The 26,448-nt window shown below is 40.6% G+C and overlaps 1 protein-coding gene across 1 annotated transcript in view; it reads left to right on the forward strand.

Annotated features, from left to right (window-relative positions):
• Positions 1-17,211, forward strand: part of LOC140318142 (A disintegrin and metalloproteinase with thrombospondin motifs 2-like) — a 124,008-nt gene extending 106,797 nt beyond the window's left edge. Inside the window, exons 11-23 of the mRNA XM_072395836.1 lie at positions 799-912; positions 1,000-1,145; positions 3,003-3,163; positions 4,782-4,915; positions 5,009-5,132; positions 5,660-5,740; positions 5,826-5,989; positions 6,083-6,239; positions 6,348-6,483; positions 6,641-6,848; positions 7,073-7,202; positions 7,886-7,972; positions 13,987-17,211. Of these exons, the coding sequence (XP_072251937.1) occupies positions 799-912; positions 1,000-1,145; positions 3,003-3,163; positions 4,782-4,915; positions 5,009-5,132; positions 5,660-5,740; positions 5,826-5,989; positions 6,083-6,239; positions 6,348-6,483; positions 6,641-6,848; positions 7,073-7,202; positions 7,886-7,972; positions 13,987-16,088 (3,744 nt within the window). The 3' untranslated portion in view covers positions 16,089-17,211. The remainder of the gene's footprint in view (positions 1-798; positions 913-999; positions 1,146-3,002; positions 3,164-4,781; positions 4,916-5,008; positions 5,133-5,659; positions 5,741-5,825; positions 5,990-6,082; positions 6,240-6,347; positions 6,484-6,640; positions 6,849-7,072; positions 7,203-7,885; positions 7,973-13,986) is intronic.
• Positions 17,212-26,448: the final 9,237 nt, after the last annotated feature.

Below are 26,448 nucleotides of genomic sequence, written 5' to 3' on the forward strand. Positions count from 1 at the left end.
AGTCCTTGCCTGCAAAACTGTGTTAAATCACTGCAGCACTGGCAGGAAGGGCCTCATTATATTGGCACTCTCATGACTATAAACGAGTGGAAAATGTTAGGGAGATGTCTTTCCCATCCAAGGGGAAAGGGCTTAGCCAGAACAGAGGCTGTTTTCCATGTTTTGCTTCAGCTTTTAGGATCCTCCAGTCTGATGTTACCGATGATTACCTACCACAGTCTTAGCCACCGATTGTGACTCACCTTCTGACCTGTAAAGGTCACCCAGGGTCATGGTAGTTATGGGAAGTCTGTGGAAAAAAGAGAGGAGGGAATGTTCCCTCAGACACTGAATGCAGGTCAGTTTGGGGTTATCCTCATCTTTGCCTTATATCAGATGAGGAGGAGAATCTGGTCCTCCATCTGAGGCATTTTATAGGTTAATGAAACCTCACCTTTTGGCTTTTAAACATTTTGCCCTCTGACCTCCCTCATGGTGTAATTAAACCATAGACTCACAATGAGAGTGTCATCTCTCTTTATCATCCATTTGTTAAGTTTGCATGAATGGCTGTGTTTATCAGTGCAGCGCAGTGTACAGTGCAGTGACTCAGCTCAGGTTCAGTGTTTTTATTGTTGGGTATCTTCTTGTGGTGGCTACTGTTCTCTTGATATTTCTCTTTCCATCTCTACTTTCGTTTCCTTTCTTCAGTGTTTAGTCCCATCACAGCTATATTCATGATGGTTGACCTCTTACCGAAGTGCGTTCATTGTTGATTGTGGCTTTTGATTGTGAGGAGTCTTTCTCTGTGCTCCACAGTACCGCACATTCGACCCATGTAAGCAGCTGTGGTGTAGCCACCCAGACAATCCATTTTTCTGCAAGACCAAGAAAGGACCACCCATTGACGGAACCATGTGTGGGAATGGGAAGGTATTGATACACAGAAAGAGAGGTAAAGAAAAGTAACTTAATGCTTTCAAAATACTAAATTTAGCTTGTATTGTTTGTCTGTTGCAGCACTGCTTTAAAGGTCACTGTGTCTGGTTGACTCCTGACATCATGAAGCAAGATGGAAATTGGGGCTCATGGAGCGAGTTTGGCCAGTGTTCCCGCACCTGCGGTGGAGGAGTGCAGTTTCGCACACGCGACTGTGACAATCCAAGGTATGAAATTGTTTGCCAGAGCCTTTGAATATACCTTGTTATTAGTTTCACTAATATGTTCCTGCCAGACCTCAAAACGAAATGTGGAACAGTGCACAGGAACACCGTGTGCATGTTTGCATGTGATGCATTCCTTTTCAAATCACCGTAATCTCCAGCAAATGTGTGAAACATTACCTTTGTTTGTTTTTTTTTTCATCTCCAGAGTTTGCCTTAAGTCCATAAAAAAAAAGTTAACTTTTTTTGGTGGATTTTGGAAAGAGACCACACTGTGGGTCAGAACATTTTATACATGAAGTAGCGAACAGGAGAACAAAGTACCAGCCTAACAGTTAAAGTGATTATTCATATCTCAAAGACAAGACTCGTATTGAGATTATGGGAAGCTGTGTAAAGTACAGAATGCGTTTAGCTTTCCCCATTTCTGCAGAGAACTTTCCATCGGTCTGTAGTTCCATCTGACACACTGACTATGCTCGCTAGTGTTCACTGTAACATTTAGCTGTGTAGCAGCTGCAGAGTGTATGTCAGATGAATAATAGCCATCACACTGGGAATCCGGATCCTCACATTCATTCTCTCGAAAGAGAGGAACGGGCCACAATTAAGAAACAGGGACACACTCCCGTCCAGTTCCATGCACGACGGTCTTTCACAGGGAAGTTACAACCATGTCACACGTGTCTTTGGTGCATCAATAATTAGGGTCACAACAGGTGATTAGGGACTGTGAAGACAGTATTAGATCAGTATTGGAATTGGCAGTACATAGAAACTGCGCCTTAATGACAGAAATTGTTATATCAAGGTTTTGAGAACGTTCACCAAAATAAACTATTAATATTAATATGAGCAGACTGACTCAGCTGCATGTGCATTCCATAAGTTACACAGCTTCCTTCCATTTGAGTTAATCTGAGAATCACTGTTGGCTAAATATGATTACAAAGCATTCCCTTGAATATGTAGTGATCAAACCTAGTGATCGGTTTGACTACTTAGCTAGTATTTTAGCTTGTTCGCTACTATGGTTTTCCAAGTTCCTGGGACAAAGTTCCCTCTCTCTCTCTGAACTCTGCAGCAAAAAGAAAGAAAGAGAAGGCGAAGTTTCACACACCTACTGGAGATTACAGGGAGTCCCAATGGAGTAAATGGACTTTCAGCTGGTTGGCGTACAAAAACACACATAGGAAACGAGATGTTAAAAGTTATTTAACACTTATCCCTTCCTGTATTGTTTCAAATTAAAATGCGTTCTGACTTTGATTGGATTGAAACTTAACCTTAGTCCGTCGCAGGGCTTTCATTGTGAAAGATGTGCAAAATGAATTAATCAAATGGCACCACCGGAGGATGATATTATGTCCCTGTGACACAATTACTTAATACAGTACAACAAAATGTTAGAAACAGCACTATTATATTATGACGCTGATAAAACAGTGAAAATAAGATGAAATCTACTCTGGCATGGTCATTATAATGACAAGCTTGCATTTTTTCTTTTTCTCCATCATGCCTGGCCTGTATTGGGTATTGGCCTGTATCTGTTCGTGTCAATCAAGCCCCTGGCTGTTAAATAAGGCCCGTCTGTTAATTTAATCCCAGTTTTTAGTTGAGCAAAAAGGGTGTGTTGTGAAAAATGAATAAATATATTAAATGGCTGTGCAAAATTGTACAAAATTCATGAGTAATAGAAAATAAGGTAAATGTATTTCAGTATGAATTTCTAACATTTGTTGCATTGACTCCTGATTGATCAAGATAATTTGATCTGTTGTTAAATGAGCAATTCAAGCATAATCCCATTTAGACATGTAGAAAACTCTTGTGCCTCTTGCCTTGCCACCTTCCCAGACCAGACAAAGGAGGACTGCCCTGCATAGGAGCGACATACCAGTTCCAGATGTGCAACACCAACGAGTGCGAGGATATCTACAGCGACCCAAGGGAGGAGCAGTGCCATGCTTTTGACCACAGCAAAAAGCACCACTGGCTGGCTTATGAACACACAGACCGTGAGTATGCACCTGCGCACAAAACACTTTGGTGGAGATGTGGAGCAACCCGAGAATGAAAAACCATAAGTGGTGATGTATCATGGGAGCTGTTATACAAATGAAAGCCAGAAAGAAGGAGCAAACACTAAGTTCAAAGACAGTTGTTTTTGAAGAGATTTTCAAAGACATGGCAAGTGTTTATGGGAGGGCGTTGTCATACCTCAAAGCTGTGCTCATACTCAACAGGACGGCCAGATGTCAGTGACCAATAACAGGACACAACCTATAAATATATAAACCCACTAAAATCCAGCCTTATGAAAAAACGTGTCTTCTCGCTCTCCATCCATTTTCTGATGTCATTTGAACCTCATTTATGCACCCCAAAACACGCCAAAATGCTTTAACTCACTCAGATCATTTTTATGTGTGCATATGTGAAGTTGTGAGATCCATCCTGTCTCCAACTGGTGATGTCACGTCCTTCCTGATACATACTAAATTATCATCCAAGTAACGGGTAACGGTCTTAAAGAACGTGCCGTGCTGACTTCTTATATAAAAGGTTCCTTATCAAAATGTTTCTCTTCATTACTATTTGTAATTGTTACTTTTTTTTGCGGAGTTTTTACCATCTCAAATTACTTTTCCATTTGTGCATAAGATAGTAAAAAAAAAATGTAGGGAGGTGAAATTGAATTCCATTCATGTTCTGTCATCTCCTGAGTTCCAGATAGTGTGAGAGCATCTCCTCCAGATGTGTAGTTTGTTTGAATAATTTTTTCATGTGGGTATTTTTTCGTTTTTAAACAGATGTACTTTAATTTACTCCTGAGAAAAGAAACATGACATTTGAGCCAACAAACTAGTTAGGAACTTGTCTAAGTCTTTGGTTTATTCTGTCTGCTGCTTTCGCTGTTCTCACTCAGATGAGATCGCAGTAGGGAGAGATGAGGTCTCTGTGGGGAGATCACTCCCTACAGAACAGTGTTTGCAAAAGAAACCCTTTGACATTCTATTTTCTAAATGTATTTACATGTTATTGTGCTCAGGGTGGAGGAAAATAACAGAAATCGTGATTGACAATGAGCAGGGGATTTGTGAAAAGTCCATTGTGTTGATTCTATAAACACAGGCTCAGATTCTGTAGTTGAGCTCCTTCACTGCACTGAATGCATGCGCATGCCAGTGGCCACATCAGCTGTCACAGCACAGTAGGCGAGGCTTCATTCCGATCCCTAAAAAAAGCATCTCATGCATTGTTAATGTGTGTTCTTATTTTAACTTGACAAAATGCGTTTTCCCCTCATAATCAAATAATCACATTTGTAGCGTGTCTGCCACCTGTTTATTCGTGTCAAAGCTCCAAAAGACAAGGTCTCAGGATTGTGACCATCTGCATGATGAAGTAGGAGTGTTCTTTCTCACTGGGACAAACTGCCAGGTTTTGTCTCTGGGGGCTCGTGTAGTTGTAGTATGACTCACTCAGATAGACACAATGAGACACAGTGTCACAATGACTCACAGAGAGCTCATTCAGAACATGAAAAAAAAAAACCCACGTTGGATGAAAAAAATTAAATCATCAAGATGAATTTCAACGAATGTTGAAAGTGCATTTGTGCTTGCTCTCTAGCCAAAAAACGCTGCCACCTGTATTGCCAGTCTAAGGAGATACGGGATGTGGTCCTCATGGAGAGAATGGTCCTGGATGGCACGCGCTGCTCATACAAGGACCCACACAGCGTGTGTGTGCGTGGGGAGTGTGAGGTGAGCCCCGTTGTGTGTGTGTGCCTCAAAGCGAGACAGCTGCATGTTGTCAGATCTACATTTGTGAAACTTTCCATGTCCTCATTATAACAGAAGGTGGGCTGTGATGGCGCGGTCGGCTCCTCAAAGCAGGAGGACAAATGTGGGGTGTGCGGAGGCGACAACTCCAGCTGCAAAACCTTCAAAGACACAATCACACGAACTGCAAAGAAGCAAGGTAAACATTCATAAGTATTCTGTTCAAATCAGGGCCAGACTTCAGTCAGTCCCATCACAACTATCAATCTACAGTGAGCAGAAAAAATGTTTGGCCAGAGTACTTTTGTTAGTAGGGTGGACTCCTCTGTTATGTTTGACTAAACGTCGCCCTCTAGAGGAAGGTTTGTGAAACTGACCCTAAGCCGCAGGAAGATCTGAGTTTACATGTTTCCATATGAGCACTGCCAAGAGGTTACGTCAAACTTTATGAGGTAATGTGTAATATATTATCTAACAGTTAATGCTAGGACAGACCTACATCAGAGCAGCAGAATTCCCGGAATAGTCTGTCTTCTTCGGCTTTAAACTGTCCAGACTGCAGGGATTTTAACTCGTGAGCGAGAAAATTTGGCTGAAGTGGGAAAGACATCTTTCCCAGATTAGCTGAGACTCTATGTCAGGAAACTGTAAAATGAGCTTATTGAGGGTTTGGGGGTGGACGGGGGGAGGCTTGCAGCCACAAACCAAATGAGTGTGTCATTTCAGGTTTCCTCAAAGTTCTTGAAATCCCCAGAGGAGCGAGACATTTGCTAATTCAAGAGTTGAGGGCCACCTCACACACTCTTGGTATGTGACACCACACCTTTCATGAACATGTATATGTATTTGTTGTTTTTTTTTCTAAGAATATCTGTTTCTTATCCATCTACAGCTGTTAAGAACGTGGCATCAGGACTGTTCTTCTTAAATGGGGAAAATGAATACCCAGAATCCCGTTCGGTCATAGAGAAGGGTGTGGAGTGGGAATATGAGAATGACAACGACAAGGAAACCCTTCAGAGTACTGGGCCTCTCAGACATGGAATTCTAATAATGGTACATAGTCAGCTTTATTGTAACCAGAACCAAATTAAAACAGTTATTTTGTAATGTTTCTCAATAACTTTATGGTGACCTTTCTGTTTGTAGTTGAAATTACATGGCGATGAGGATGTGAATTTGTCCTACAAGTACATGATGAATATGGACAGTGACTTTGCCATTCAGAACAACATGCTGGTAGAGGACAGTGCCTATGAGTGGGCCCCGAAGAAATGGTCCTATTGCTCCAAGCCTTGTGGTGGAGGTACAGTAGAGCCAGGAAAATACTGGCTGAGATGTCACCTGTCTGTGTTTTGCTTGGCTCTTTTTGTGTCTCTATACTTGCATACGTTTCCATCTCCTTCTCTTGCAGGGAAGCAGTACCTGCGATACGGCTGCAGAAGAAAAGTTGACAGCAAAATGGTTCACAAGAGCTTCTGTAACAAGTCCAACATGAAACCCAGGGGAGACACCAGAGACTGCAACCAGAAGCCCTGCCCGCCACCCATGTACGTGTTCTCTTATTTGGCTACAGCTGGGAAAATGCAACCTGGTCATCTAAGTATACTGGATTCGGACAGTTTTAAGCTTTTTCTTCATTCAGATGATCCTCTGTATTTTTTTCACATGTTGTGTACTGTTGCTCCTCTTGATTCTCATTCCCAGCTGGGTGACAGGGGAGTGGCAGAACTGCAGTAAACCCTGTGGAAAGACAGGGCTGCAAGTCCGCTCTGTCAGCTGCGTTCAGCCTTCATATGACAATACCACACGAATCATCCACAATAAACACTGTAACGACGACCGTCCTGAGACCCGCAGACCCTGCAATCGACATCCCTGCCCAACTCAATGGAGAGTTGGCCCGTGGTCACAGGTATGTAGCAAATACATGGGTTGTTCAGTATCAAACATGAAAGAACTCCCTTGGAACTGTGGTCTTGCAGGCTTAACCCGTCTCTTAGAAACAGGCATGATCCCACTTGTTAATGGCTGCAAATGAAACAGTTATGTTTGTGTGCTTTGCATGCCTTTGTACTGCTTTGATCACAAAATATTATGTACATACACTGTGTAAGTATATATTTACTGTGCTTTTAGTGCTCTGTGACATGTGGTAATGGGACCCAGCAGAGGCAGGCTCTGTGCCACACCAGGGACAACACCATTGGCCTGTGTCTGGATAGTAAACCGGACACCATAAGAGTTTGTCGCCTGGAACTATGTCCCAGTAAGTGTTGAGCAAACTCTAACCTGTGAGTGACCTTCCGGTTAAAATGCACTTTGGCATTTCAATTTCAATTTTTAATGTTTTAAGTAAAAGTGACTCAAAAAAAGTCAAATCTGCACAGCAGAATATTACCTGGGTCAGACATAACATCTTCCCATAGCTTTAACAAGGAGCTGAGACAAATTAATCCACACTTTATACTTTGACATACTGTGAGAAAGTGTGAAAAATATATTACTGTTCTAACCTTGTGACTATTTAAGGCATAAAGGGGATTAATACTTGGAAAAGACTGACTGCTAATGACTATTAAAGAGTCTGTATTATTTTCATTTACGAGTTCATGAATTTATTTTGGGGGTCAACTAGAGTAAGTTTGTGCGAATTTATAAAAAGATGTAAAAAACTCTTAATTTTCCTCTCACATTGTCGTGGCTCCTCTTGTTACTTTCTGTTTGAAACGCTCCGTTTTAGCTACAGTTTCCATTTTAGTGCATCTCCTGAAAGGCCCAGTCTGCTCCGAGTGCAAGTCAGAGGCTGAGTCCAAGGCAACTGCCTATTCTTTGTTTATGATGCTGGCATGAACTCCCTTTTTACGAGCTGAAGGAACTGAAACAAACAAACAAAACCCTAACATGTTCTTTTTAAAAGCCTTCCATCATTCTGTCTTTGTTTCTCTGCAGAGGGCTCATCAGACCTCAGCAAGAACGGCAACATTCTGATCCAGTGGCTGTCTCGCCCCAACCCCAACTACCCCAGGATTTCTTCACGTAAAACCTCCCTCTATAGTTCCCAACCTGGCCTCCACAGCAGCAGCCGCAGCTGCATGTCTGTCCTCTACTGGGCACTGCCCATTTCTGTCCTCCTGTCTCTGCAGGGCCGGCCCCGCCTGGCCCCTTGACCCGCCCCTCCCCCACGCCTTGTGCCTGTGCCCACGCCCGTGAGCGAGCGGCAAAGCTTTCTGTGTCTGAGATGGCTCTGACCGGGGGAGGTCTCTGGCTCCTGTGTGTGCTAGTTGGTTCTCTCTTGCTCTGCCTCTCTCTATCTCTATCACTCCTCTGTGGAGCATTGTGTTGTAACCGCTGGCCAGTCGAAAACTCAAAAGATCAACAAAAAATTTGATGTGAAAAGGATTTGAAGTGGCAATGCAAACAGGTTTTCATTGGCACCTCCTGAGATGTGTCAAAGAGCCGTTCATGTGCGAGGGATTCCCTCTGCATTTGGCGGCCATGTTTTGCGCGAGCTAGCTGCGTGTTGTCATGGGTTACCACTCTTAAGATGCAGCTGCGCTTTTTTCATTTTGTAGCGCATTGTCAGTGTGGAGAGAAACAGGTGTGAAAATAAACAGAAAAAGTATATAAATAGCTATATGAAAAAAAAGATATATATATAAATATATATATATAAAAAAATATGAAAGCTTTATTGTGAATGTGATCCGAGGACATCTTTGCTCAAGTGCTCATCTGACATCCTGGTTCCATTCGGGGATGAGAATGATGTCTCATTCTACGTTCCATTCTCAGATTGACAGGAACTCAGCACAGGGACAGGAAGTGATATGAGTAAACATTTTTGATTTTTTTTGGGGGAGGGAACAGTGAGATGAAGAATCTTGAAGGACAATTTAAAAAAAGAAAAAGAAAAAAAAACAGGGTAGTGTGACCCCTTGAGGTTGCTTCCCATTTCACCTCATCATCAGCCATCCTCTCTTTGACTGTTATACAAAAGTTCAATAAATGCAGCTTATTTGTGCTTGCAGACTTTAAACAAATACATCTATAAATATATTTGTATTTATATATACCTATAAATCTAAATCTATATGAGTAACAATAATATTAATAATGTTTTACCATGAATAAGCTGTAGCTTATTTGCCTAAAACCTTTGGACTGCTATTGATCGCTTAGATCCTTGACTGTTATGTGTATTTTTTTATTGATTTTACATGAATACAGATGAATATTTAATAAAGGTAAAGTGTTTTGGGGGGAAAGGGTTAGACCTATATTATGCAGGACTTGGTCAGTTAGTTGCCTCTCCATTCTCTCAGATGGATCAGTGGTTTACTGTCGCTTCTTGTTTTCTTTAAGGATAGGATCACATTTTTGTCATGCACATTTGCATCTATTACCTGTACATTTGCATATATATAGGTGTGTGTGTGAGCGTGCATCTGTTTGTGTGTCCACGTGTACATACGTGTGTGGGAGGATGTGCGTCACGTGTGTGAGCTTACATGAGCGAGTAAATGAGGGCCAGTCTTGTCAGCAAAAAGTCGTGTTCCAGTTTGCATGTGAGCATGTATGTTTGTAAGGGTGCTTCATCATTTGGGCTTTTACACACCGCGATCAGATACAGAAATACCTCATAAACTTTGATTTGAGACCGTCCAATGATCTCACTTTATTTTGATGAACATTAACCCGTTTAATCCCAAATTTTTCCACTCCTTAGGCCTCCCCTAATGCATAATATTTATGATTTTTTTTTGGTTGGTTATGGTTTTTGAAAATGCAGGTTTTATACTCGGCGACAATTGTTGCCAGAGGGAATCTGCATATTCTAAATTTACACAAATTCTTCAATTTGACCTATTTATAAAAAATAAATAACACTAACATATGTAACATACTATAAGTGGGCGTGGTTACGGGTGTGTTCAGAACTGTATTATATACGTAAAGATGACATGGCAGTGTTGAACGGAATTATCAATGACGATGGCGATTACTATATTTTACAGTCTCATAAAACAGTTAAATAACCATGAATGCTAAGAATGTTTGAAGTTACAAAATAAGAACTGACAATAGTTTACAAAAATAAAACAAATTCATATTGTAGGACAGACTTAACATTTACTGACCACTACAGTATTACAGTATTATTCAGCAAAAACAGTGCTGGTAAATGTTTACTGTATCTCCAAAAGTGCAAAATACATACAGTAGTTTACTATTAGTAGTGATAAAATTCTAAATATTTATTTTACAGTCTCATGAACTGGTTTAAAAAAATCTGATATGTGTAACATAGGAGGAAGGTGCAGCTCAAAGGCTTATTGGTCAGATTTCACTCTCCATGAAGAAGCTTGAAGCACTCAATGCGGTGCGATACGTCACACTTCTCGCATCCGTACACTGCGCGGTTGTGGCACCGTCTACATCTTTGGTAACGTCTTCCTGTGTTAACAGGCCAGTGATGTTACCCATCACCTCTCGTGGAATCCTGAGGTTTTGCTATTGCAGATCTTCTGCCTTGGCCAAGAGGTTTTCTTAAGGAGATACAGGGACAAAACCCGCTGAAAGGTCAGGAGGTCATAATCACTGCCAACAACATCTCTGAAGAACAGCCAGCTATTCACCACTACACTGTGAAGGGACCAAGCCAAGACTGGCCACCACCACTTCTTTGACTTTATTGCAGCTCCATATCTTGACATATGAAGATCATGCAGATCAAAGCCGCCCATGTTTTGGTTATATGTAAGGAAACAGAGAGGCTGTGGCACAAAGACAAATGCTTTTTTCTCTTTGCTCCCCCTGGATGCTTGACCCTCTGGATATCTTTCTACAGCACTGGTTGTCATGGTTACAACACAGTTATCCTTCCATCGCACCAGTAACTTCTCTCCCTCTGTAAGGACTTCAGTGCCTCTACGAGGTATTTTTTCAAACTCCTTCACACCTGTGAAAGGAATGTCATGCAGACGGCACTGTCTTAGTGTGCCAAGGGACCCATAACCTTGTTTGGTCATTGCATCGATTAGGCTAAGTAAGATGAAAAGATTATCATGCATAAATGTGCATCCTGGAGGAACTTCTGCTTGTTCAGCCAGACCAAGGACTATACTTGGGCCCTGTCCTAAGCCAGTTTCGGGCAGATGTGTGTGGACTCCACAATAGGGTTCCATGTGAAACATTTACCCTGTGGGTAAAGCGAGGCTCCACAACTTGAATCGAAAGCAGATTGTTTGGCCCCTTATGAACTGCTTGCAGCCATGCTTGCCATAATAGGGTAACATACTTTCATCACTTGACAGCTGTTTTGTGTATGGCATCATCTTGTAGGAGTCATTCAGTGCACTGAAGATGGGCCACACTTTGTAGAAAGGGTCGTCTGTGGCCTTTGAGTTATCCACCAGATCAATTGAGGCCATTATCTTGTCAAAGCGGTTCCTTCTCATTGCATTTGAGATGGCTTCATTGTAGACATCAGGATCATATGACCCAATACATGTACCTCCATGGCACAGAGCTGTAGCCAGATAAGAGCAGAATCCCGTAAAAAGTCAAGTGCCTTCCCTTTGGTTTGCATTGAATGGGAATTTGACATCTCAACAGTGAGCTCCCTAAGATTAGGAGGATACGTCAGCAGGAACAAATCAACAGGGTCAGGTTTAGTTTGCTTCATGCAATCTACTGCAGTTGGGCCACAGCTCACAAAATCTGGTATATTAGGTCGTCATGATTTTTTTAAAACACTGTCCCAATTTAGCTTATTTTTAAGGGTTTTTTTCAGTTTTTTTATTGCGTTGCAAGGTTTCACTTTCATCTGGGCATCTCTCTGAGGGTAGGTCTGGACTTAATAGGTCAATATCTTCCTTGTCACCTCTGCTTCACCATTCAGCAGTCTAGCAGGCAAATGGCCTGTTTGGCCTTGGTACTCTCTATCTGTGCAGTCATTATCACAATCACTTTCAATTGCATTTTTTTCAACGTTAGGAATGACTGTGATGTACACATCACTGTGGGGTTCTTTTAAGTCAAGAAGGTCCAAAACATCTGATAGTTTTAAGCTGTGTAGAAAAAAAAAACACAAGATAAATTGAATAAACAAGAAAACCTTTCACACCTAGCGTAACACTGACTATGAAAAAGCTGTAATTGCTCTAGCAACCTATGATTGTGTTACACTAGCGGCAACAAAAGTTGCCGTGCTTCCATTTGCTCTTCATATGATCAAAAAATGCATACATTCATATAATTCTCATTATATATCAGTAGTAGACTATTTAAAATATATATTTACAAAATATTTAAGTTATATCAGTTATATTTTACTTACTTCCTCTTGTACAAGTTTGAGCCAGACATCTTCTTCTAGTGGCGCAAGCAAGAACTAAAGAGACCTGGTCGTGTGACGATTCACACTATTGACATTCTATCGATCAAATTTGGAGGAGACAACTTATTCTTTTATTTTATGAAAACTTGCATTAACAGCCCAAAGCCCAACACTTTTAGAGCCTCCAGAAGTTCGAAAAAATGATGGGATTAAACGGGTTAACCACATGAACAATGCCTTATCTTGGATTGAATGTAATGGCATTTATCTGTGAAAGAGATGGCTTTACTCATTCAAAGTTTCACTCGGAATAGAGGCAGCTTCAAACCAACCTAACAAACTCACACCGGCCAACCATCAAACCTACCAAGGTGATGTTGGACTAATGTCCGACTACTGGGAAGGGTTTTCAAAGGGCCTAGGGTATTGACACATATGGCATCTAGAAAAGAATAAAAAAGAAAAAGGAAAAAAAAAACACTTCAGATTTGTCATTGTATTGTGATCACATATTTCTGTTGTGACTATGTAGCGAGTTATCCAAGGTTTCCTTCTGCTGGAGTTGGACTGTGTGAGACCAAGCCAGACCTAGCAGTGCGATACTGTATATAACATTGGTGTTGACTGTATTTAATAATGTTCATGACTGTTAGATTCTTCTATAATATTCTATACTATGGGTAACTGTTTTGTGGCTTCACTGGCCTGCTGCGTGGGGCTGGCTAACGTTTGGCTAACGTTGAAGGAACATTCAGATGGACTACGTGCACTGCGTCTATATGCACTTTGATTTATCAGGGAAATTTTATTAATGTTTTGTAAATGTTTCATATGACACTTAATGTGCCATTCAAGTTTTTACATCATCATGGAATTTATGTATTTTATTTTAAAAGCAAATATTATTTATGTACTTCATGTTTTTTTTTTCCAATCGATAAACAGATTGACTGGTTGATTTCCAAGTGTTTTACCAAAGTGACTGTGAACTTGTAACTTTCGATACAGTTGAATTATTTTTCTTAAGAAAAAAAATGTATATCTCTATATTGAGCAGGCGGAGGGGAGGCGTACATCTCATTGTTTCAGTTCTTGTCATTCTCAACAGCAAAGTTGTATCAATAAAAATGTTTTAAAAAGTGTGATTTTTCTCTCACCAGGAATGTTCACTGGTTAGATGCGTTGTTAGAGAAACTGTCAAAATGTCCAGCACTACTGTGAGAGTGTGGTTATTTTTACTGTCATGGTACAAAAAGGCTGCATGCCAAGTAGTGGGGTGAAAATACTGCAGATCTTAGATGTAAAAAAAAAAAATCCTTCTGATCAATAGTTCCAACTCAAAAAACTCAATTATACTGACAACACAAGACTGGCGATTCTTCTTTTCCAATTTTAGTTGCTCTGGACTAATCTAATGACTTCTCTTCTTGGGTTTTGCTCCTCATCCTTCCTGCATCCTCTGCTGATGGTGTGGCTTTACTACTGTACTTTGCATGGTGTGGAACAACACACACACATACACACACACACAATGCACAGACAAGCATGTACTTTATGTCTGTGCTAACACTAGCTTTAGACCAGCTTTAATCTAACAACAACATCTGACTATTCACTTTATTTAACTCACACAGATCAACAGTCACACATTGCTTCATAGTCTCTTCTCCTGTCTGCGCCAAGTCTCAGCTCTCTGTTCTTTCCTTCACAGGCTACCGTTGTCATGGAGACCGCTCTGTGTTCTGTCGTATGGAGGTGCTGAAGCGCTACTGCTCTCTGCCGGACTACTGGCGTATATGCTGCAAGACCTGCAGCAATGTCAACAGTACAGAACCTGAATCCAACTCCTCCATTCCACCCACCCTCATGACCTCAATGTGGCCCATAGTTATAACTCCTCCATCCTCTGACATCCTGCGCTCTGGCATTACCACCCCTCAACCCACCGAAGCTGTCATCACCACCATTTCAGCTTCTACTATGTATTCATGGTCCACCACTCATCTTCCGGCCTCTACCGCCCCAACCATTCACTCCACCTCAACTCCACAGAGTACCACAGAAATAATGCCCACTCATCCGCCAACAGCAGCCAGTGTTCCTCTCTTCCATACCACCTTTCCTAAAGACATCACTTCCGAGAGCACAGATACACTGTTGGCGACTGCTGCAACAGCTGGTACAATGACTGATGCAGATTTAACTACAACAAACAGTCCAGTCATGACAAGTCCAGCACAAAGCACTACGGAAATAGACATCCTGCTAAAATCCAAACCTGACAAGAAAATTCAGCCAAAAACCAAAGAAAAGGTGATTCCATCAAAGATCAATCAGAAAAATACTCCAAAAAAGACCAGTCCATCAAAGACTACCCCAAAAAAGACCTCTCCATCAAAGACTACCCCAAAAAAGACTCCTCCATCAAAGACTACTCCAAAAAAGACTGCTCCATCAAAGACTACCCCAAAAAAGACCACTCCATCAAAGACTACTCCAAAAAAGACCACTCCATCAAAGACTACTCCAAAAAAGACCACTCCATCAAAGACTACTCCAAAAAAGACCGCTCCATCAAAGACTACTCCAAAAAAGTCCGCTCCATCAAAGACTACCCCAAAAAAGACCTCTCCATCAAAGACTACTCCAAAAAAGACTGCTCCATCAAAGACCACCCCGAAAAAGACCACTCCATCAAAGACCACCCCGAAAAAGCCTACTCCATCAAAGACTACCCCTGTAAAGGCCACTCCGGAGAAGAGAAACAAACCTTCTCCCAAAAAGGATGTTTTACCAAAGACCAATCCCAAAAACAACATTGTGCCAAAGACAAAAGTCACAAAACAAACTCAAACAAAGATGAACCTCCAAAAAAAGAACCTCCCGAAACCAACACCCAAAAGTGCCTTAAACCCACTGGCCAAGGTTAATCAGAATAAAGCCAAGGAGAAAAAGGCTAATTTAAAACAGAGAACACTCTCATTTTACACCACAACAGTCACCCCTTATGCAAGGAGTGAAACATCAAGAGAGGATATTTTTTCTAGCAGCAGTGAACGTGGTACAATGCCAAGCCTGCCCTTCCCCAGGTCAAGAATCAATGCCACACACATCAGTTATGATAAAAGTATTACAGATATAACTCCGCTGTGGCACCGCGACAGCGCAAACACTGACAATACAACCCCCAACACCTTTGTCGGTTTCATAACACCCACTGGCAGCATTAATGATGAGACTGTCACAATTCCCACTGAAATGATGCCATATAATGATGTCACAATGACAAGCAGTGGTGATACTATGGAAACCAGTGGGACCTTTCCAAGTGGGTCTGAGTCCTACAGCAGTTCAGGAGTGGTCAGCGACACAGTTGTGCTGGAAGATGGCCTCTCCATGGTGATCCCTACTATACACAGTGAGGACATGACAGAACTCGTCCCATCACCCTGGCTGGAACTGTCTGAGTACATCCCTGTGAGCTTGCCCGTTCCCACAATAACTTCAGACTCTGCTGTCTCCTCACCTCCCTCTACGATCACTCCCACAAAGGAAGAACCGGCAACCGTCGCCAGTACCGTCATCTCTACCCTAAAGCCTCAGCAAAGAGCTGCAGATTACAATGAGAATAACTCCATCGATATGGTTTACAATAGAGTCATCAGCGTGGACAGTGACGTCTCTCAGAACAACCTGATCCCAAAGCGGCGGGTCAACCTCAGAGAAAGAACCAGGAACAAACGCATACAAGAGCTTCTAGAGGAGAAGCGGAACTTTCTCCTCAGGATGAAGAGAGGCCACACTGCACAATAGAACAAGCCTTCTCATTTCTCTTATAGAGATGGACATTTTTCTCTTCTAACACCACTTAACTGCCCAAATGTTTTTATCAAGACTTCCCAAAAAGGAAAAAAGGACCTCTTTGTCATATCATGATCAGGGCATTTCCTCCTTAAATGGAGCGTACCAATTGATGCCAATTTGGTGCAAATTGCTTTGTAAAAACTGCAATGAGAAGCGAACGGAACAAGGAGTGCACATCCTGTTTGAGGTGCCTCTTTATACGGCCACTCTATTATTCCTCTAAACCACCTGTGCTCTTGTTTGAGGATTCAGTGTTGTAGAACAGATGTAATGTAGTAAAATGAAATGATTTATTTTCCACTTACAGAGCCACAAAATCTACCATCTAGAATCCAATTCTCCGCACACATATTATATTATAGCCAAGGACTGCAGCTCCCCCCTCCCATATAAGTACATCTCCCAGTTTTCCAATAACAACTTCTGTTGGATGAGATGAAGTTGATTCCTTTTTAAGTGGCCAACACTCTGAATACACCACACATATTTTATACTGGAGCTTTTGGACTTCTGAAAGCAGTATAGCAATGCCAGACACTGACAAATTCAGTTCCCTTTGGATTTTTCTTGTATTGCAAACTTTACACTGGTTGGATTGTGTTACCGTTTCCGAAACAGATTTCCCAAAAGGTCTCAAATCTCTCAGGAATTTACAGTGTGCGAGTTTCATGAGGGACATTGCTGAATACTTGGTGCTTAGCAAAGTGGAAATTTTGAAAAAAAAAAAAAAAAACAGAAAAGTGTTCTTTGATTGCATTTTCTTTTTCTTTTTTAACAGTAATTCAAGTATGGTGCATTTTTTTATAATCGTTGCTAAGAGCAATGTCCCCCATGCAGTCATTTATGCAGTGAAACTAGAAATTAAACGAAAAAAAGACGCCTCTTATTGTATCCAAACTAAAGCTTTGAGGGCCAGTTTATTTTCCTCTATAAACATTGTATTGTTTATACATGTCCAACTTGCAGCAACTGCAAAGCCACCTGTCTTTCTGTACAATATATGTACATATAAAACAGAAGTTAATGTTTGATATTTATTAAAGCTTAAGTGCCTGTGGTATTTTGCAATTCATCAGCGTTGTGTGATATCTGTGAAAAAGGCATTATCGCCCGCTGTCTTTTAACACAAAGGTCTCAACCCGACTAAACAAAAGACACAGCAACAGTTTCAGCTGTTTCCCACAAAAGATATCAGCAGCACCTTTGCAAGATTTTCTGCTATATTGTTTAACTTCCAACTACAAAGTAATTCAATATCAAGCCCCTAGGGGGCGACACAGCACTGTACTCGAGCTCACTGTATATGTGTTTGTGCTTTTGAAACCCTCACGTCAGTGTTTTTGTTTCCTTTTCATGTGATGACAAAATTACACTTTCTTTAAATAATGTCACTTCGTTATAAAAACCTTGATTGCTAAACAGCTAAAGAGAAATCCAGTTCTGAAAAAGATTGATACGATTCTGACAAACTTTGGCTGGCTCATCTGTGGGATTTCAGAATCCAGTCCAGAACATGAATGGGTTACTTTTAAGAGTACAAAAGTGACTATTGTCTTTTTTAGAGGCAAGATGGCCGCGAATATTTGAGATTTTCTATTCTTTTACTTTAAGCGGAAGTCTTCAGTTCATCTATTGATGTACGGGTGTGACAAAATCAAAACCTCTGCTAGTAAAACCAATATTATCTTGATATACTGATATCTGCAATGGATATATGCCATACAGCCATAAGGTTTTATTCAAACTCCTATTAGCAATAAATCAAGCACAATTCTACACTGCAATCCATTAGTAGGTGACAAACACATTAGCTGCAACATGAAAATCATGTTGGGACAGGGGCTAGATGATTTCGATCATCACTGTTCTGCTGGGGCATTCTTACCGTACAGACTGAGTTCAACCTTTCACTACAGTGGCATCCTCAGGCAAAAGCAGTCCCTGCCTAAAAAAATCAAACACACAAAAACTATCTTGTCAAGAAGAACAAAGGCTTTCACCCAGCCTCCACTCTCCCCATATCACCAGTCTGATTAAGCATCTGCAGGATACACTGAAACAACAGTCAGTGGGGTTAAATGAGTGCCATCGGATTAATAGTTAAATTACTATAAAACTGAGTTATTAAATTCATGTAGACACTTTAATCTGACAAAAAATTGGATCGGGTTACTCATGATTGGATTAAGACCCCGAGATAACTGAATCCAAACGTACACTAAACATGCATGTAGACGGCAGAAGCACGTTGTGGATCAGATCGAGCGTTCTGCGCATGCTCGAGATTTTTTCCCGGGATCGTCACCCGTGAATCGAAGGAGACGATATTACTGTTGTTGTCACCGCCGTCGGAAAGAAATAAACAACGCGATGGAGAATGCCCTGTTGTGCATCGTGTTAGTGCAGTAACCATGCTCATCACAAACGAAATGTAGAGGGACGTAGCTTCATCTTGCTCTTCGTTCGCCATCTTTCTCGAATACCTGTGTTTTGTTGTTGGTGGTGGTGAAGACGCCAACCGGAAGTGGCTCTATTAGCGATAGTTGAAATGGGTACAGCGCCACCAATCGTACCGGGGTATGACATGCTTTGTGCCAGTGATTCGATTCATTCACCCCCATATATCCACGGATAATTACCCTTGCTCAAATAAGGAGCATAACCCAACTATAGCTATAATTGAGTTAATCTCATCATATAACCCCACTGTGTGATTCACGGAGGCCCCACCCCTCTACTCAATTGCTGCCACTCGAATTCACTACAGGACAACCACAAAGGTCTCTCACCATTGCCCCCAACTCTTTTGACGGCAAAGTTTTTGTGGTTTTAATGTTGTGGCTGACTGGCGGGAAACACTTTTAAAAAATCACAATTAGAATTAAGCTGGACCCTATTTGTTTTAAATTTTCTCTGCATTGCATCATCCGAGTCAAATTCAGCAGAATGTTAGGTTTACAAATAGTGCTTGTCAGGAGCATTGTACAGCAAACTGGGAGAGTATCATCAAAAACATTTTTATTTTTCTCACTCTTGGATAGAGTTAGATAGAAAGGAATATTTGTATTCAGACATGGATATCAGTGAGTGTTTGTTAACCTTTGAGTAAAGTGCTCAGCTTATTGACTGAATGGTCAGCCCACAGAGGCATAAATTGCAACTCTCTTGGGTAGGTTTTGTTTGTGACAGGGTCTTGAAAAAGTATTCATGGGGCTTGACATTCTTCCTATTGTGTGGCATTAAAATCTGTAATTTGATGTCTGAGTTTCTTAATTTTGTCTTGATTTGACATTAAGTTCTGCCATTGCCCACAGAGGCCCTCAGCTTCCTTTGTGTCTTCACCTGTTCCTTGTTATCATTACTCACCTGCACCTCATCCAATCATCCCTCCCAATATATGTGTTCCTGGGTTCTCACTGTTCCCTGCCAGTTGATTGTTGTTATCTCTGTGTAGTCTTTTCCTTGTGGTCTCTCTGTTAGTCAGTCAGCCAGCCAGTTGGCCATTTATTTTCTTGCTCCAATCGAGTTTTGTCCTTGTTACTTTCCGTTCATAGTGTGTTGTTCCTACCTCAGGTAGCGCCTTCTGTTCAGTTTTAATAGAACCATCGTTCCTTTTCATTGTCTGACCTTGCCCCCTCCTCTTGTAGTTTGGGTCCTTTACCTACCTCTACGAATCCCAACAGATATATTTGTAATATCATCATATTACAGAACATACTACAGAAACAAATCCTTATGCGTAAAGTGAAATAAAAAAAAACATTTTTAGAAAAATTCTGTTAAGTAAGATACTGAAAAAGAGTGCATGCGTCTGTTTTTTACCCCTTTGGTTGGAAGTCCGAAATCATAATTTAATGTTGTCACTTACCTTTAAAAATCACATAATTAGTTCAATCAAGTCTACCTCTGTCCAATCTAAGTGTCACATTATCTCTGTGTATGTACTCTTGAAAGGTACCACAACTAAGCAAGGGACACCACAGAGTGTATATTACAAGGAGGACTAAGAAGCTCTCCACGAGTGCCAGCTCGTGCCACCCACTATGACAGAATAAAATCTCCCAGGAAGGGAAAACCACCCCAATTCAGTACTGTTATTTGGAGGATGGATACATGTGTTGGTTAAAGTTAGCTTTTTTCTTCTTTTTTTTTCTTCATATGCATCTTATATGTTTCTACATTTGAAATTACTAACGTTGACAGCGATAGGTATGAGCTGATCAACTAATACACTTCCCAAAAATGTATTTTCTACCCTGTTTGTAACGCAACAACAAAAGAAAAAAAGTCAAGAGGTTGACTTTTCCCTTGCCACATGCGGCAGTCTCAGTTGTTTTGTCTCAGTATATGGAGAGTTTTAACCCTCCATTGTTTAGTTTTTTCCCATTTAATTCCTATCTAAACGATACTGAGAATTTAACAAAGGAACGGATGGATATCGATTGAAATAACATCAAATTATCGAGCTTACCCTGAAGCAAAAAAAAACATACTTTGCCTGTGGTCGTGTTTATTTATTGTGTTCACCAAACCAAATACCACACAGAAATCCACTCGATTGTAGAACCCCCTTTTGCAGCATTGCACGGTCTGACCTCGGGCTGAACTTGCTGGGACGTCCACTCTTGGAAAGATTGGCAACTGTCTTCCACTTTCTCCCTGAACAGTGGCTCCCGCTGTAAAATGATGGACTCCAGATTGTTTGCAAATGGCCTTATAAGCCTTCCCAGATTGATGGGCAGCAACAGTTGCTTCTCTAAGATCCTTGCTGATGTCTTTCTACCTTGGAATTGAAGGTAGAATGCTCCAGACCAGCAACTTGCTAAAACACGCTTTAAACTGCTTTTAAAGAGGTGCTCATGCTTACTGATGATCAGTTAATCAAATGTATTTGATTAGGAGCGCTTGACGGGTACTTACCATCATAATTCCTACAGAAGCTGTAAGGTTGTCCTGCAGTTTAACACACAGCTTCTGCATTTTGGTTTAGCTTTTGTCACATAAACAATGATACAGTGTAAAATGTGTTGTTGCTCATATGAGGTTGTATTCGGATCATTTCAAGACCTGGTAAGGACCAGATAACATATCATTGTGTCCTGAAATAAAACACCTTCGAACTGAAAAAGCGGTACTTTATTTTATAAATGACTGTAGATCCAAACTAGTCACCCAGCTCTTGTTGCAGATCAAAACATTTCCATGGCATGATGCTGTCATCACCATGTCTGGATCAAACAGGTAAGGTATTGATGAGGTAATGATCAGTGCCTGATTTCAAAGAGACAATTTCTTGAGAACTGTGGACACATAGTTCAGTCTTTGTCTCATCAGATCAGAGATGTTGCTGGTCATGTTTGACTCATTCAAGAACCTTGTGGCACTAGTTTTTGTCTGGTCACTTTGCCATACACTCGGATTTACTCGGATTCACAAAGTCTGTTGGTGGCTCCAAACTTTCTCCATTTTAGAATGACAGAGGCTGCTGTGCTCTGGGACACTTTAAATTATGCATAGTTTCTTTTTTTTTCATTTTGAAAGGTAGGATGCACCAGAGCTCACTTGCTTATGTCGAAACAAGTCTAAATACGTATGTAGAACTTGTGTATCCTTTGTTATTATCTGTGTGAATTGACTGAAAAATATGAACTGAATCTATGTTGGATGAAATAAAACTAAATTAGGTCATTTTGAAAGGGTTTGGAAAATATCCAATATTCTTTTTTTTGCTTTTTTAATGCATATACTTGGCACGAGGAGTGAAAAAAACTGTAATTTCATTCAAAAACACCTTAAAGTCTCGTGTTATTAATTTTGAAGATCATTCGATTGCAATAGCATGAGCTTTAAAACCATCACACATTATATGAGGGCTGATTGTGCTTGATCACAAATGCTCTTGTTGTTTGTTCTAACCCCTTGTAATCTAATTTTGCCCAAACATTTCAAAACAACTTGTTCTTGGAAATGAGCATCTTTTCAAAGAAGCTCCCTGCCCTCCAAAGAATTACTTTGATCGTTTCTCAGAATCTCTCAGCTCCCAGCTGCCAGATAAAACTCAATAATCAGACTCAACAATCAGAGCCTTTCCATTTATCCATTCTTCAGCTCAAAGTGTCAAATTCTCTTTTCCCACAGTGCATGTGGAGGCTTTTAACAGCCATAAACATGCAGCAACCTTCCGTCTGTTTCAATCTAATTTTTATTGAGCCCTGAAGTGGACAGGAACAAGAGGTTGAAGACTGTGAGAAGAGATGCACTACAGGGGGTTGGATATAAGTGTTTAATAGACCTTTTGTCTCGTTTCTGGAAAAAGGGATTCAGATTCAGTTTTTTTGTTTAGCTTTGCGAAAGCATTGATGCTGTCCAGCAAGCACAGGACGTTTAACTAAAGTTAGCCGGTGGTTCTCCAAAGATTAGAGCGACAAAAAACCATAAGGTTTAGAGAAGGTTTGTATGAAGTTATGCAAAAGCCTCTAAATGTTTTGGAAACAATAAAACTTAAATGATCTTTAGACAACAAGACTGTAAAAAAAATACAATTTTTTGTCCAATCTGTGAACATTGCCAGAAGAAGAGAGTATTCCATGAACGTTGCACAGGGGCTGAAAGTGTTGTGCCAGCACAATTATATTCAACACGGTTTCATTATCCAGGACTGATGATGGAACAAGGCTTTAGTCACAAAATACTCTTGAAATTTCCACAAATCTAGTGAAAATTACAGGTATCTATGCCACATGTAAGAACAAAGATAATTGACCTTCCCATCGAACAGAATGTAAGAAGATTCTTCATTTTGGTTCATCAGGAAAGTTTTCCTGACGCATGTTTTGGTTCCCCTAACACTGATGAGCATTTTAATATAAATTGTTGTGACCTAACAATAAAGCGATCAGCGGGACTGCTCCTTCAAAATATATGTGTATAATAATAAGATTTATTACTGCTGTCACACATAGTTAGAAACTAAAAGGTAATTTCCCCACAATATCTCCACATTATTACCTTCACTACCTGTTGGTGTGTGCCATGTGTGTTTTGAGTTGCCTTCAATGTAAATGTGATTTATTTGCTTTTAATTATGTTTTTATATTTATATCAATATTGCTAGATTTTTTTTAAGTTCATCTACCGTAAAGATCTCTGCATTCTGCTGTGGGCCAGATAAATGGTGTGAGACGGATAAAAGACTGACTTTCCTTTTGGGGTAATATATTTCTTTCTTTTTTTTTAGAAAATAAACAACTACCTTCCATACAAAAATATACCACAAATCTTCTGCCAATTAAAATCCAGTTGTCAAGAAAAAAGAAAAAAACAACACAGTTAGCTAATGGTAGTAGCTAACTTTATGATGTATAGTTGAATGCCATCATGAGTCATTTGTGGTGAATAAAGCCTACTGATAAGACAGCTATTTTCCTGTAAACACACCAGGACCTCAAAGAAGCAAATACCAGCTGAATGGCTGCTTAAAACCACCCTGCATTTGTTGTTTCTCTCATAAATTTTTATAATCTGCCATCTCATGTAGAACTAAAGCCTGCCTGATGTGCTTGGTGTTTGTCATCAGTAGATTGCACATCGATGAAAGTGGTCAGTGTGGTGCCCAAGAGTCTGTCTCATATCTGAAATAAGCCAAATGCCAGTGTGTCTGTGTACGCACACGCCTGCATGTGCTTTCTTTACTGTATTCATAAGATCCAAAAACAAGGAGCCCACTGGGGAAGGCCCCATATATTTAAAGGGATTTTTGAGGGTCAAAACTTGGTTTTATGTTTAGGGTAAGAAGGAGTTATGGTTAGGTTTAAGCTGAATGTTAGTATAAGGCGTTCAGCTGTGATGGTTAGGTCTTTTCCAGGCACAGGGACAGATTGTTCACTGATGGATTTGAAGTGTGATGTTCCTGTGCAAATTGAATTAAATGACCAATTATACCCGTGGAAAATATCATTACACTGATCATCTGTCACACTTTAAGCAAAGATGTCTAACAACTGCTCGTTGTAATATGCCTTTTAGGAAGTTGTCTCAACAAAGCCTTGAAAGAGGTAATATTATGCAGAACGCACCTTTTCATTGCTTTTGAAAACAATGACACATGCCCTGTTCGTAACCTAATAATCAATTATCACCATGAGAATATGTAGATATGTAGCAGCTGTGGGCAAGGGGAAGGAAGGTTTCTGTTTGTAGTCTGTGTGTTGTCCTAGCTGTCAAGTCATGTATGGGTGGGCTTCTCATTTCTTATAGTTTGCCCATCAGGCACCAGCAAAGCCTTATCATTAAACAGACTGAAAGCTGCCTTCGGTAAAAATAACAAGGCAATGCGTGTGATATAATCAGACATCTAATTATAGGAGTTGCCACTTATAGGTTTTATTATAGGAGTTGCCACTCAGGAGGCATAAACTAAAACATGCTTGAAAACACAAAAAACACATGTGAGACGCTGCTGTGTAGTCAACTGTAGCAACAGAATCACAAAGAACTCAGTATTTTTTCTGTTTTTCTGTTTAGTATTTCCCATTTAGAGTCTGTGGAACTGCAATGTTTTTACATCCGACAGAAAATATTTGTATCAATGCACCTTTTAGTCTGCATTCTGGATGAGGATTAGACGCAAGCTAATCGTGACAACCGTTTACTTACTTTATTGGATTCATTTTGCAAATTGAATTTGCACTGAAAATGTGCTGCACAGTGGTGTGGTGGTTAGCACCGTTGCCTCACAGAGAGAGGGTTCCAGGTTCAACTCCCGGCTGGGGGCTTTCTGTGTGGAGTTTGCATGTTCTCTCCGTGTATGCGTGGGTTCTCTCCAGGTACTCTGGCTTCCTCCCACCGTCCAAAAACATACATGTTAGGTTAATTGGTGACTCTAAAATTGTCCTTAGGAGTGAGTGAGTGTGGTTGTTTGTCTCGTTCGTCTCTGTGTGGCCCTGTGATGGTCTGGCGACCTGTTCAGGGAGTACCCCACCTCCCACTGGTATAGGCTCCCGCCCCCCCGTGATGGGTCACTTAAAGGTTCATTGAGAAAACGTATTGAAAGTCAGCCTGTTTTATAGTCTGAGCTCTGCCATACCCTGTAAGAAAAACAAAATAAAAAAAAACCTTCATCGTCACAATTTCACTGACAAATCTTGCTTTCTTTGATCAGACATTAAGACTTTTAGAAGATGTCAATGTCATGGTCTCCAACTTCTTCAGTAGGTTGCAAAGATCCCTGCTGACACCAACGGTCTACAATTAAGATGATAATCTCTTACTATACTCCCAATTCGACAACTAGTCCCAGTTTTGCCACTACGTATGTGTCTAGATAGACCAGTGACATAGGTGCATACCTGCTGTAAACTCTTCCAGCTTCCTGTTAGTTTTAAACTTGTGCCATACCCTGTACCATTAGGGAAAAGTAGTTATGGACATAACTCAGGTTATGAGTACACGCATAGTTCTCAGTGCAGTGAGGGTGAACACACTGCTGCTGGCACTGGGAGAACATTTAATTAAACGAAACTAAACTAAACTAAAGCTCAAGAGGTAAAGCGTTTGGCAATCAGTAGCCTTTCGGAACATGTGTAAAGTACATGAGAAAGTACATGTTCTTCACATCTAGGTCACTTTTAGGTCACTGCATCTGTTGATTAAATCTAAGTTAAAGAAAAAGGGAGCAGCAATGTTAAAAAAAGAAATAATTGTATAAAGAGTTTAATGACAAATGTACAAGTTGTACAAGATATTTTCACTGTTTTGGGCGTCACCATCTTGGTCTTTTGAAACCTGAAATTTAGATCAAATTGTGGCTCAAAGAACTTTGGAAACTACAATTTCCCAACGGGTAGCAGCTCACAAGTTGCCCCACTCCAAAGCACACCTTGTTTTATCATCAAATTTGAATCAACATAGAGGGTCACGTAGGTAGTCCTACAATTATTTCAAAATTGTTTGGAGGTCATGGATCAGTCTGTTTTAGGGTTAAATCGGGGTAATTCCCCACTCAGACATCTATACAAACCAAACAAAAGCTGATTTTATTGTTGAGACAGGAGGCAACATTTATATTTCATATATTTTATATGGCTACTCCTGAAGTGTGCATGGAGACTGACATGGGGATCAGCATCTCATGTCATTTAACCCTCTGGGGTCTGAGCCCATTTATGACGTCATGCGATCTGATCACACCGGCGTGATCATAGACCTCAGAGGGTTAAAACAAGAGACATGAAACAGCTTATTTGGAGAAAGGCTACACCAGGGTTATTACCAGGGTTATTAAGTGTTCTGAGCTAAAACTTAACAGACA

The sequence above is a fragment of the Leuresthes tenuis genome, unplaced genomic scaffold (genome assembly GCF_036924035.1).
Source record: "Leuresthes tenuis unplaced genomic scaffold, fLeuTen1.0.hap1 SCAF_11, whole genome shotgun sequence".
Lineage (NCBI taxonomy): Eukaryota > Metazoa > Chordata > Actinopteri > Atheriniformes > Atherinopsidae > Leuresthes > Leuresthes tenuis.